At 45.4% G+C, this 14,670-nt stretch overlaps 1 protein-coding gene across 1 annotated transcript in view; it reads left to right on the top strand.

Annotated features, from left to right (window-relative positions):
• Positions 1 to 14,670, top strand: part of HYPK (huntingtin interacting protein K) — a 93,031-nt gene that overhangs the window by 36,728 nt on the left and 41,633 nt on the right. The window contains exon 3 of the mRNA XM_044077702.1: positions 5,527 to 5,578. Coding sequence (XP_043933637.1) covers positions 5,527 to 5,578 — 52 coding nt within the window. The remainder of the gene's footprint in view (positions 1 to 5,526; positions 5,579 to 14,670) is intronic.

Genomic DNA, 14,670 nt, shown 5'->3' with positions numbered 1-14,670 from the left:
TTGGTGCCGGACCCGACCTCTCGGAGCCGAGGGCCGAGCCTCGGATCCGAGGGAGCTGGTGTGTCTTCGGCTCCGTCCAGGTCGGAGCACACCGGTCTCTCGGATCCGACGGTTTCGGCTCCGACTCCGATCCGTGCGTCTGATCCGAGTGGGGGTCGGCTCTCGGGGCTTAGAGAAGCTGGCTCCCCCTCGGCTTTCGACGTAGTGGAAAGGGCACTGTTGAGGACATCCGGACCCCCGGTCCCTGCCACGGCTCCATCCCGCACTCCATTGCAGTTGGGCCAGGCCCCCACCAGCCGGTCCCAGGGACAGCCCGCCTCGATGTCCCAAGTGGTTCCCTTGGAACATCCAACTGCTGAAGAGTACTCCTCGGACAGCCCCCCCGATGAAGTACCTCGGAAGCGTAAGTGCAAAAGGAGGCACATGGACTCCCCTGAGTCCGTCACTGAAGACACAGACTTGGATGAAGGGGAAGGCTCCCCTAGGTCACCCCCTGAGGACGTCTCATTTGGAGACATCATGGAGATGTTAAGGATCAGGGGGGGGTGGTCTGCCCCCAAGGCTTCTTCGGACGAGTCTGTGTTCTTGGAGGCATTCGAGGCGGGCCCTTCTACCTCTTGGGTGTCCCCTCCTGCTGACCCCCTGGTGGATCTTATTTCCATCAGGGCGTGGAAGGATCCGGACACCATTGAGCCTATCCCTAAGCGCCCGGACCGCATTCTTTCCCCTCCGTCGGACCGCACCCACTGGAGTAAGGGTCCCCCAGTAGATGCCATGATGATGGCTGCAGCCACGAAGAGGGAATTGGCCCAGGAGAGTCCCTCCATGCATCCTCCGGGCAAGGAGTCCCGCTCGATGGATCGCATTGGGAAGCGAGTTTTTAGTTCGGCAACCTTCTCCTTGAGAGCGCTGAACTACATGGCACATGTCATTAGGATGCAGCGGGATCTGATTAAAGAATACGCTGCATCTCCCCCGGAGTCCATCTCGAGTGAGGATAAACAGGTTTACTCCACCCGAATGGCCACTCTCAGATCAGTTTCCAATACATCTATGCGGCTGCTTTCTCATGCTACTGAGGGAGCCGCTAGAGCCAGCGGAGCAGGCCTAGTCATGAGGCGACAGGCCTGGCTCCGCCATTGTGATTTTGCAGAGCCCTTCAAGGCAACCTTCGCGAATGCCCCCTTCGATGGTTCTGCCTTGTTTGGCAAGACTGTTCGCGAGACATTAGTCCAGAGCGAAAAGGACGGGAAGATGCTGTCTGCCGTCGGAGTCCGCTTCTCAGCTCCCCAGAGGTCCTTCTCTAAGAACCAAAAGGGACAGAAGAAGATGTGGTTCCGGAAGTCGCAGCAGTCCCAACCTGCTCCGGATAACCAGTCCTTCCGTGGCAGAGGAGGACGGGGAGGTCGTCGTGCTAGAGGCAGGGGGGCTCCTGGCAACTTTGGGTCCAGAGAACCTTTCTCTGATAGACCCACGCAGCAGCCCTGAAGGGTTGCCCGGCTGTCCGTCTCTGGAGGCAGTCGGGGGGCGGTTTTCGAGGCACCTGACTTCTTGGGAGTCCATAACAACAGACAGTTGGGTGCTTCGTGTCATATCCAGAGGATATTCAATTCCCCTATTCAAGGTTCCCAAATCTCGCAGCCTCCCAGATGTTCCACCCGACCAAAGGGAGGCGGCAGCTGTCGAAATCGAACAACTGCTAGAAAAAAGAGCTATCCAGCGCGTCCCCCGAGATCAAACCGGATTAGGGTTTTACTCCAGGTTCTTTTTGGTGCCAAAGAAGACGGGGGACTTAAGACCAATCTTAGACCTTTCCCAGCTGAACCTGTCAGTAACCAAGCAAAAGTTCCGGATGGTCACCCTGCAATCTATACTTCCCCTCTTGAGGGAGAACGACTGGATGTGCTCCATAGACCTCAAGGACGCGTACTACCACATTCGGATGGACGGACGATCCAGGAGGTTTCTTCGCTTCCGGCTGGGAGCCAGTCATTATCAAGGCATCTTCTGTGCTCAGCCAGGGATTACTTTCTTCAACTAGCACCAAGGCTGGGCATCACGATCAACTGGGGGAAATCTTTACTGAACCCTACACAAGTTATAGATTTCATAGGAGGAAGACTAAACACCAGATCAATGCGAGCCTTCCTCACCCCAGACCGTATTGCCAGCCTGAAGTGTCATGTGACAGCGATCCTGCAACCATCTCCAACTGCAGCTTCGGTCCTGAGGGCCCTAGGTTCTATGGCGGCAACTATTCCGCTTCTCATTCATGCCCGTTTACGCATGCGGGTTCTTCAATGGACCCTTCGGGTTCAGTGGTCCCCTCTTTGTTCTTCTCTAAACGCTCCGATTGCGGTCAGCAGAGCGTGCAGGGACTCCCTTCTTTGGTGGCTTCTTTCACCGGAGCCCCTGGCAGGGAGACCTTTCTGCGCTGCATTTCCCCGAGCCACAGTGACCACGGACGCTTCTTGACTCGGGTGGGGGGGGCATTCTGCGGGAAAGATTGTCCAAGGCACGTGGAATCCCACAGAGACGTCATTGCATATAAATGTCCTGGAAATGAGGGCGGTGCTCCTAGCGTTGCAAGCACTTCACCACGTTCTTCCTTCAGGGACTATTGCGATTCAGACAGACAACATGTCGGTAGTCTGGTATATCAACAAACAGGGAGGAACCAGGTCTTACCCCCTTTGTCGAGAGGCCATGAGAGTCTGGGAATGGGCAATTTCCACCAAACGCTTTCTGGTAGCAACGCACATTCCGGGAAAGTCCAACATCCTTGCGGACAAGCTCAGTCGCACCATCCTTTCTCCACACGAGTGGTCTCTCAATCCTCAAGTAGCGAAGAAGATTTTTGCCGTTTGGGGCAACCCTGTTGCGATCTTTTGCCTCTCCCTCAAACGCCAAATGCGACAATTTCTTCGCTCTGCTTCCCCACCAGGAGTTCCCGAGATGCTCTGGTGCATGCTTGGCCTCCCGGTCTCCTTTATGCCTACCCTCCACTTCCTCTGATGCAGAGGCTTCTGCAGAAAGCCAACAGTGTGGGGAGCAGAATGATTCTCATTGCCCCGTTCTGGCCTCGACAACCTTGGTTCCCCTTCGTATGGTCTCACAAAATCAATCCACCCTGGATTCTGGATCCAATTTCGGATCTCATCTCCCACCCTCTGGGAATGTCAGTTCCCAATCCGCGGACCCTGAAGTTGACAGCTTGGCTGCTCCATTTCCATCCTTAATTAGGACTCCCGGTATCTCATCACCGGTCAAGGCCATTTTAGTGGCAGCTCATAAACCTTCCACCAGGCAGGTTTATCGGAGTAAATGGAAGAGATTCTCTATATGGGCAGTACAGAGAACTTTGGATCCTTTCTCGGCACCTATGTCAGCGGTGCTGGATTTTCTAACAGACCTCTTTCATCAAGGGGCTAGTTCTTCCACGATTAAGGTACAATTGGCAGCTATCTCGCATTATCACATTGGTCATGACACAGCTCCCCTTATGACGGCGAAATTATGCAAAACATTTCTCAAAGGAGTTTTTTTGTTGAGGCCTCCAGTCAAGGAGGTTGTACCACCCTGGGACTTGTCTTTAGTTCTGCAAGCCCTTACTGCTCCTCCCTTCGAGCCTGCAGCTTCTACTGATTTAAAGTACCTTTCCTGGAAGACTGCCTTCCTGGTAGCTATCACTTCAGCCAGAAGAGTGTCTGAGCTTCAGGCTCTATGCGTCAAGCCGCCTTACCTTTCTTTCTTCCCTGATAGGGTGTGCCTCAGGACCAATCCTTCTTTTCTTCCGAAGGTCTCTTCTGAATCCAATATTAACCAGTCAGTCAATTTACCTGTGTTTTTCCCAAGTACTCAAACAAAGGAGAATACAAATTGCATTCCTTGGATGTTCATAGACAATTACGTTTTTATATTAACAGAACAGCTGGTCACAGGAAATCAGATCAGCTGTTCGTCTCCTTTGCTAAATTTGCTCTGGGTAAAGCAGTATCTAAAGTCACACTATCTAAGTGGATTGCTAATTGTATTCTGCAGGCATATGACACTTCAGGTAGACCTGCTCCTCAGAGGGTTACGGCTCATTCTACTAGGGCAGTTTCCACGTCAGCCGCCTTTAAGTCCCGTGCATCATTGGATGATATCTGCGCGGCAGCTACTTGGGCCTCGCCTCATACTTTTATTTCTCATTACAAGGTGGATGTTGTTTCTAGAGGAAGAGCATCCTTTGGCTCAGCGGTGCTCCGAAACATCCTTCCATGACGGCCGCCCAAAATTCAGGTAGCTAGGGACTCTGTCCCACAGGTTGCAGACGAATGAAGTCTGCCTACTTCAGATTTAGAAGTTATGTACTCACCATAACGTTCCATCTGAGTAGGTGACTTCATTCGGATGCAACCATCCCCCTGACCTTTATAGAGCGAGTATTTATGCTGTTTTAGTGTACTGTTGTCAGTATTTTGAGGCAAACTCAATCTGAGGTCAGTCAGGGCTTGGCAAGGGGTTATGGGTTCTGTAGATTTTTTGCTGTTTTGGAGGGTTTGGTTCAAGCAAGTAATACGAAATAGGACTAGATTGTTCCTACGTACTGTAAAAAAATGTATGCATTAGTTTATCAAATTTTATGTACATGTAATTTTTGTGATAAAATGTGAGAACTTGCCATGTCCAAAATGTTACTTAACTTTGAGGTTTTGCAGCCCTGGAGTCTCTTAAAGTAGAACTGTAGGATTGCCTACATGCTTGGGAAGATTTGATTGAAACAGCATCACTGGAAAGTGAAGTTGTAGGCCTGTGTTATATTATAGCCCTGTGTGTAACTATTCTTCTGCATGTGTGGCTGACTCTGTCTGTTTTCAGGGGTACCAGCCTCATTGAAATGTAAAGAGGTGAAGTTAATTTGCATCGTTCTTTGTGCCTCATTGTACCTTTTTCTGTAGAAAAATGTGTGCGCTTAACTCTATTTTTATTTCAGTCTGTCTGTTCTTTTGTTTGGTTTGCCACTAAATGATGTGCGAATGTCTGAAAACTTATAGCCTCTTTCCTCCTCCTTTGTTACTTCAGCCTGGAAAGCTGAAAAGGTGGCGTTAGTCATGTAGGCATTGGTTTATGTTAAGAGAGTTCCTTAAACCCCAGGGGCATGAGAATGTGAGTATAGGAGCCTGATTCATACTGACTTGTCTTTACACCTTTCCTATAGTTACTATTTGGATATGAGTGAATCACAACCTTAAGAGAGAAGCTTTCTAAGATTTTAATTGCCACTAGCACTCCAGATAACTTTCTGAATTCATTTTTCTTGCCAGAAGCTGCAATTCTGTCACCATTTGCACTTTGACAGTAAAGTGAGCACTTGGTTTTAAAACTTTGTGCTCATAGCAGTAAAATATTTTGTAAAATGTATGTGTAGCTTTTTTTTTTTTTTTTTTTTTTTTTTTTCATGCCAGACGTTGAATCTTCAAGTTAGTAATAAGATCAGTTTTTATGTACATCTCAGGCTAATTGTTTTTTGCTAACCCACAGGGAAAAAGAACTGGCAAAAGTCACCATCAAAAAGGAGGATGTGGAACTCATTGTAAGTTTATTGTATAAGCTGTTTTGCTTGCACTTTGGGGAATATTAAAATTGAGCTAACTCCTTGCATAGTTTTCCATTGCTGTTGATATTGTCTAAGCCATGTTAATCCCAATTTAAAAATTTTTTGATGCTTTCTGGTTGTATTACATTTGCTTGACAGCAGATCCATGGAATGGATGGGGGAATGACTAGTGGCTACATGGGCTAGAGCTCTTCTCACTTGAGATCCGAAGTGTGTGTGTGTGTGTGTGGGGGGGGGGGTGGCATATTACTGTGCAGGATCAGATCAGGGAGATGTGAAAAGGTCACTTTGAACAGAAAGGAACTGGGGAAGACTGATGGGGCTCGGGCAGCAAATTGTACTCTAGATCTCCAAAACTTGTTCCACAAAGGAGGTTGTGAGCTCTTGGAATGTAGGTCTATAATGGCTAGTGATGGAATCCAAGGAGGCATTTGGTAGTACCTGGGCTGGTAGAAAAGGGAAGGAGGGGGAGTGCAGAGTGAATGTTAAGGCAGGTAAAAGCACAGATTGCATTGGCTTATTGTCTCCATATCTTCTATCAGCAGACGTGTGAATATGGAAAAGCCATCCGGCAGCCAGCGAGATATATGAACAGTTAATGTAGTCCTTGCAGACTGTGTATTGACTTTAAATACTGAAGAGCTGTATGTGTTTATAGCTATGCTGATCTTATATCTATTAATGTAATATATATAATAAATATCTTGCATCCGTTATGGAACTTTGATCATATGGTCTATATGTGATATGATGTCAGTCTTCATCTTTTCTTGACTCATTGGTACAGTTCTGATCCTTGGAACCAATCCGGCCATTGCATAGCTCGCACCAGCCAAAAATCTCTCCAGCTACTGGTGTACTCATAATGCCTGTCTCTACATTAACTCGCATCTCGTTTGCCGCTCTTACTGCTAAGACTAGTCAGCAGATTCCTCTCTCAGAGCTAAGTAAAATATTTCGTTTTTTCTTGACATTTAACTTTTGAAAACCCTTTTCCTGGTCTTACCGTTAAGAGTGTGTGTTATCCTTTTACCGTTGGTAATTCTCACTACCATCGTTGGTAGTTTTCCCCCCTCCACTTACTATTGGGTAATCTGCCATTGCTGGTAGTTTCCCCTGGTCTGATTTTGAGTTTGAATTCCTTTCTTCTTTCCTTTCCTGTTTTTTTTTTTCTCTCTCTCTCTTTCTGTCTCTGTCTCCTTCAGGTTTTAAACCATGTGAAGAGTGCGGCAGGAAATTGCAGAACTCTTACAGTCATGACCTCTGCGTTTTGTTTGGGTGCAGCACGTTTGTGTTGACTGTACAGTCTGCCAAGGTTTCAGTCATAGAGCCCTGTTAGAATGTAAAAAAAAAAAAAGATTCTCAAAGGACTTAAGGCCTCTTTCGAAGAAGCCTTGTCCAATGCTGAACAATCTCCTCCAGCCTCTGGTACCAAAACTTCCCGCTTGGTGCTGGCATCTCCCTCAGCACAGACTAAAGAAACACAAACAGGCAGGTTCCTCTTCAGAGCCAAGACCTGAGGTTCCAAAACTGACTGAACAGAGTGAAGCTTCAGCACCAACAACCTTACCCCGGTACCTTCGACACCAACTGACTCCTACCACTTCTGCATTTTCTACGGCTCCAACATTGGCACTGGTTGTGTCGATGCCGGTATCTCCTATGGACCTCACAGATGGTGTCAAAGATTCTCCTATACAGCCCAGGGCTACCTATTCCCCTTCCATTGACCCCATTTTGGGGCAACTCTGTAGCCCCTTTTTGGAGAGACCAGAGTCCCCTTCTGCATTTTTCATTCGCTGCACCAGGAACCTCTTGGAACTTTGTTAGGTTGGTTGATCAAATTGTGACAGCCAGGGGTGTTCCCCCATCTTCTCAACCCTTCTCCCTTCTGGTGCAGGGGGTTTCTGTCCTATGAGCCCTTCTTATTCTCCTCCTTTTGACCTCTTTGCAGGCTTTAGAGCAGCCTGCTCCAACATCACAGGTTCCCAATGACCTCAGCACTGACTGACTTTTTGTCTTCAGTGCCGGGATGTAGTTCTGACACCTTCAATGCCTTTGGGACCGATGGGGTCCTGGCACTGTCTTCGCTGTCTGGTCCGATGAGTTACAGCCGGCTCCAGTTTTGTTTTTTTTTTTTTTTTTGTATGGAGCCAACCTTGCCTCTTCAGGCTGTACCAGTGGGAGACCCTTCCTCTGTTATGGCTTCTCAGGTGGGGCTCTCGGGGCAGGGTGTGACCCCGGTTCAGAGTTTCTCTGTTCCTGGCTCCCATCCTTCCTCGTGGGGGGGGGGGGGGTCTTGCCTTTCAAGCCATAGAAATAACCTTGGTCACTGCCTCTTCCCAGGTGTTTTCTGTGTTACTGGAATCACAACCCCTGACCCAAGCTTTATCAGATCTGCCTCCAACCTCCACCCTGAGACAGCAAGCACCAAGGTCTCAAGACCTACCTGTTAAAGGTCTCCCCTCTTCCGAGACTTCTTCAGATGCCACCTCTGAAGAGATTGTGTAATAGGGAAACACCTGGATTCTCCTGAAGAATCTGCCACAAAGGACCTGGATTTTGATGACTGGGAGGGTTCCCCCATTCACCCCTGGAAGAAGTCTCCTTTGAAGACATTCTAGAGAACCTAAAACGGAGGGGTGATTGGAACCCCAAAAACCCTTCCTCTTGCGAATCCATTTACTTGCAGGCCTTTGGAGCTCACCGGTCTACCTCCGGGTGACCCCACTCGCTGACTATCTCATTAAGTTAATCATTCGGTGGACTTGGTAGGCTTCTGGCTCTCTTGAGCCCATTCTTCAAACACCTGACTACTTTCAGTTCATCCACATTGGGCAAAGGGCTTAGTAGTTGACACCATATTGGTAGCGGCTGCCACTACGAAAGAACTAGCCGAGGAAAGTTCTACTGTTCATCCCCCTAACTGGGACTCCAGGGCGATGGGCAGACTTGGGAAGCAGGTCTGTGCGTCAAGCTTCTCCTTCAGGTCTTTGAACTTTTTTGGCACATTTTACTATACTTCAAAGGGATCCAGTCATGGAGTTGTCAGACACCCTGGTGGGAGCAGTGGCTGAAGGGGTCCAAGAAAATGTGGCCTCGCAGTTAGCTACCCTGGAGTCTATTTCAAACTTGTCCATGAAGCTCATTGCACATGCTGCCGAAGGGGTGACTAGATCAACAGGTTCAGGCATTGCGATCTGACATGCTTGAATGGTTCTGCAAACTCACACAGGTGCATCCAAGTCTTCCTTCGTTAATGCTCCCTGTGACGGATCTTCATTATTTTGGCCCCATAGTGAAGGAAATTCTATCCAGATGTGAGCAAGATGGAAAGGCTCAATCTGCTGTGGGTGTACATTTTTCCACTCCTCAATGACCCTACGCCAGGAATCAGAGGAGTGTCAAAACGTGGTTCAAGTCCCAGAAGCCTTTCCAGGACACACATGGTACAAACTCCCCTCTGGGCAGAGGGGTGGAATTACAATGGAAGACGCCATCTCAGAGGCAGGGGTGGCCCACGTAACCAGGGTTCCAGGGAGTCTTTCTCTGGTCAACCCTACCAACGTTCCTGAAAGGAGTCCTGACTGCTCACCTCTGGAGGCAGTTGGGGGAAGATTCTCTTTGTACACAACTGCCTGGCAACACACAACTACCGATACATGGGTGCTAAGGATTATTTCCAGATGTTACACTCTCCCCTTCACCCTTACCCTATGAACTCTAGCAAAACTCCCCGGCGTTCCACCCAGTCAGAGAGAGCAAGTAGCATTAGAAATTTGAAAGCTGCTAGAAAAAGTCATCGAAGAAATCCCACCAGACCAACTAGAATCCGGATATTACTCGAGATTCTTTAGTTCCCAAAAATTCAGGGGACTGGAGACCAAATTTGGATCTCTGCATTCTGAACATTTGTTCAACAGTCAAAATTCCAGATGGTCACTGTTAATCCATACTTGCTTAGAGGAAAACGATTAGATGTGCTCTGTCGACTTTCAAGACTCGTGCTATCACATAAATATGGAGAAATGCTCAAACTGTCTCCGCTTCCGGATGGTAGCCAGTCACTACCAATTCAGAGTGCTGCCATTTGGTCTTACCACAGCCCCCAGGATGTTCACCAAATGTATGTCAGCAGTCACAACACATCTAAAACTGTATGGATTCAGTGTTTCCATACCAGGACGACTGGCTCCTCATCGCTACCACCAGGTGCCTACTTCTACAAACCAGGAAACTATCTCCTCAGTTGAGCATCACAGAAAATCTTGCAAAGTTTCAGCTAACCCCTACTTAACATATGGAATTCATCGGATCTTGTCTCAACACTCGGTCTTGTGTGACATCACTTCCCCACGACAGGTTGCAGAAAGTAAAAATGCAAGTTCAGCCCCTTTTTTGTTCAAGATACTGACTCAGCAAATCCTGCAAGCACTGGGCTCCATGACGGTAGCGATGACATTAGTCCCACTGGCAAGGTTTTTGACATGAGACTACTTCAATGGATGCTTGCGAACCAATGGTCTTTTCTAACCCACCCCATGAATAGTCTAGTTTTTTAAATCCACTCTATGCCAAAATGATCTGTCCTGCAAATGCAATCCATGGACATTCTTCTAGGCTGCGTCCACCCTTATCCCAAGGCCATAGTGACCACAGATACTTCCCAGATGGAGTGGAGGGGACATGATCTAGGGAAGACGGTCCAAGGCACTTGGTCCCCCCTCAGAGGCCAGCCTACGTGTCGGTGCTCTGTAGATGAGGACAGTGCTAGCGTTGCAAGCATTTCATTCTGCCTTACCACAAGGAATGATGATCAGTCGGACAACATGTCCGTAGTTTGGTACATCAAACGGGGGAACAAAGTCCTACCCACTGTGTCGAGAAGGCCTTCGAGTGTGGCAATGGGCTATAACTTCCAACTGCTTTCTGATAGCAACGCACATCCCGGGGAGTCAGACAAACTGAGCAGATGCATTCTTGCATCTCCTGAGTGGTCTGTAAATCCCAGAGTGGTGAAGAATTTTCTTTGCTGGGGCCAGTGGACCTGTTTGCTTCCACCCTAAGCAACAAGTGCAGAAACTACTTTGCCCTAATTCCCCCTCAGGGGGGAGTCCCTGAGAGACGCTGTTCTCTTTGATTGACCCCCAGGTCTCTCTTATGCCTTTCCTCCATTCCCTTTAATTCCTCTGCTTCTCAACCGAGCTGCTTTCTTGAGGAGTAAAGTAATCCTTGTTGCACCCTTACTGGCCTCTACAAATGTTTTCCCTTCCTATGGCCTCATCTGCTCCATCGCCCATGGATTTGGGACCCAGCTCTAGACCTTCTCTCACCCCCAGGGACTGGTGCATCCCAGTCTGCAAACTCTCAAGCGGACTGCTTGGCTTCTCCAATTTCGTTGGTCACCAGGCACAGTGACCTTCCATCTCCTGTACGACACATTTTGTTGGCATCCCATAAACCATCCACCAGGAATCTCTACCATAGTAAATGGAAGAGATTTTCTATCTAGGCTTGTGAAAATGGTCTAGATCCTTTTTTGGCTCCAGTGGAAAAAGTTCTAGCATTCTTGGTTACTATTTTTTAAAAAGGGGCTTCTGGTTCCACAGCCATTTCAAATTTTCATAACTGTTTCTGTGACCAACCCTTAATCTTTCACAGACTTTGCAAGGTTTTTCTTAAGGGCACAATTTTTAAAGCCCCCTTTTTCAAAGATCTCTTACCACCATGGGAGTTGACAATTGTCTCGCAGTCACTTACATTACCTCCCTTTGAATGTGCAGAGACCTGTGACTTAGTTTCTTTCTTGGAAACTCTTCTGATTGCTGTTACCTCAGCAAGTCGAGTCTCCGAATTACAGGCTTTATGTTCTAAGGCCCCTTTATTTAATTTTACATAAAGGCAGTCACTCGGGACAAACCCATCCTTCCTTCAAAAAGTGATCTCTGAGGTCAATATCAATCAAACCATAGACTTGCCAGTATTTTTCCCAAGCTATTCTAATAAGGGTGAATACTGCTTACACCTTCTTAATGTGCACAGGCAGCTGCGTTTCTACTTGGATAGAACTAAACAGTTCATGAAATTGGAACAGTTATTTGTAGCCTTTGTAGGCACAACCTTGGGAAAACCAGGTTACTCTTTCTAGATGGCTAAGAGTCTTTGCATTTTTCTTATTTACAGAGAAGGAAAAAAAAAAAAAAAAAGAAAAACCTTAAAACCCCCTATGCCGGTGAAGGCTCATTCCGCCAGATCTATGGCGACTTCAGCTGTTTTCCACTCTAAAGCTTTCATGTCCAAAATTTACACTGCTGCAACATGGGCTACTCCGCATACCTTTATTACTTATTACAAATTGGATATAGTCTCCAGGGAGACGAGCCTCTTTTTGACTCTGGTTCTCAGGGAATGGCCTTCCATATAGGGCCAGCCAAGATCTAAGGTAGCTGGGGACTCTTTCCTAAGAGTCAAGAATGGATGAAGATTGACAACATCATCAGATAAAGAAGTTGTCTTACCATAACATTCCATCTATGTTGTCAGTCTTCATCCATTCTTGCATCCCACCTCACCTTCCCCCTCCTTTGTACTCCTGCTGGAGCAATATGCTGTCTTGGGTTTCCCTGGTAGGATATACCTTGGGCATAGATTTCCTAAGTGAAGTCAGAAGCTTTCTGACAGCTTGCAAGCTTGATCTGAGGTAATGTAGAGAGGGGCATTATGGGAAGACCAGTAGAGATTTTTGTTTGGCGTGAGCTATGTAAATGTAACAGCCAACTCGGTTTCAAGGATCAGAACCCTACCCCACGAGTCAAGAATGGATGGAAATCAAAAAAAAAAAAAAAAAAAAAAATATATAATCTATATATACATATATATAGATGGAGAGATAGATATAGATAGAGAGAGAGCTGTATCTCTGTATGTATATATATATATCTGTGTGTGTGTGTGTGTGTGTGTGTGTGTGTGTGTGTATATATATATATATATATATATATATATATATATATGTATATGTACGTATGTGTATATGGATAGATAGATATAGATAGATATGTATATATCTAGATAGATATAGATAGATATGTATATATCTAGATAGATATAGATAGATATGTATATATCTAGATGGATATGTATATATCTAGATAGATATGGATATGGATATATCTAGATAGATATGGATATGGATATATCTAGATAGATCTAGATGGATATGGATATATCTAGATGGATATGGATATATCTAGATAGATATGGATATGGATATATCTAGATAGATATGGATATGGATATATCTAGATAGATATGGATATGGATATATCTAGATAGATATGGATATGGATATATCTAGATAGATATGGATATGGATATATCTAGATAGATATGGATATGGATATATCTAGATAGATATGGATATGGATATATCTAGATAGATATGGATATGGATATATCTAGATAGATATGGATATGGATATATCTAGATAGATATGGATATGGATATATCTAGATAGATATGGATATGGATATATCTAGATAGATATGGATATGGATATATCTAGATAGATATGGATATGGATATATCTAGATAGATATGGATATGGATATATCTAGATAGAAAAGACGACAGTGGCAACTATTTTTACATCAGCCCTGATATGGCACAAGGTACGGACTTTTTAAATTATATTAAAAGCTTAACGGCTGACAAGGATGATAGTGCGTGTTTTGTAGGGGCTAAAAATACTACTGTAGCTCCTCAAGTTTCTGCAAATAAACTGGCAGAAGCAGTTGATAGTTTTATGACTTTAACTGAAGCCTCTAAACGTGTACGCTCATGTGTATGGCATTGCAAACTGTTGAAAGCTTATTTATCAGCTAAAATAATACCAAGGGGCTTACGTGTTTATGTAGAACCAGGTTTGGGTAACCAAGATGAAGGCTTTATGAAGAAGTGGAGGACAATACAAGCAACAGCTTCAACAATGTTTATACAGCTATTAGTGGAGCAATATGAAAATCAATTGCCTGCATTATTGGTCAAACTTGAGCAATGTTTTGAAACAACTCAGAAATTTGTTAACACTACAGAATACAACAATTTGCATGCCAAATATCTAGCTGATATTGAGAAATATGATCAAGAGTTAGCAAAAAGGAAGATGCAAAAATACCAGAGGGATGTAATGGATTTTCAACAAGCAAGAATGTATACTTGGAAAAAACAGAAGAAAGGAGTGAGATTTAATGAAGACAAACAGGTCCCTAGGCCCAGAAGGAAAAGGGTAAAATCCATATTACGAAGGAGAGAGGTGGCAACCAGTGGCTCAGAATATTCATCTAGTATGTCTAATACAGACACAGAACCAGAGATGGTTGAATTATCTGAACCATCATCACCGGTTAACAAGAGATATAAAATCCCTTTAGAAGGGCAGGGAGAAAACATCGTGAGCGTGGGCCAGTGGTGCAACAAATTTCAAGCCAATATGTTGCTGTTGTAGATTCAGATGGACATAATAGTCATGATTCTTTATATGATGTCAACAATTTGGTCATTAATCTTACCAACTATGAGTTTTCCTCCAGTGAATTCAGTGTGTTAAATAAAGGCCTTGGATATATACCTTCTTTTTTTGTCTCACATTTTGATATAGTCAATGATGTAAAAAGCTTCTGCAGACAGTTGAATTTAAAATATTTGTATTCAAATAAAGATTCCTCTTTTGCCATGGGAGAGTCCACTGGCTTTAAGTTTAAGAAATCACAATTTATGCCTCCCTACCACAGTACTATTAAAACATTTGAACAGGTGATTCTCAAATATTTACATCTCAAGCAATCAGAAATTTTTACTGCAGGTTTTCAAAATTTGAGTATAGACGAGCGATAGGCTTTGACATCTTTGAAAAATAATCCTGATATAGTGATGATAGGGGCAGACAAAGGTGGTGCAGTGGTGATTTGGGAACGTGAGCATTATTTAAAAGAAGCAAATAGGCAGTTGTCTAATGAGGAATTTTATCAGAGTAACAGATCCAACACAGGAACATAAACAACTGATA

Source organism: Protopterus annectens, chromosome 7.part0 (genome assembly GCF_019279795.1).
Source record: "Protopterus annectens isolate FY-2018-M chromosome 7.part0, PAN1.0, whole genome shotgun sequence".
In the NCBI taxonomy this organism is placed as follows: Eukaryota; Metazoa; Chordata; order Ceratodontiformes; family Protopteridae; genus Protopterus; species Protopterus annectens.
The sequence above is the reverse complement of the archived record's forward strand: the minus strand, read 5'-3'. Positions and strand labels throughout refer to the sequence as shown.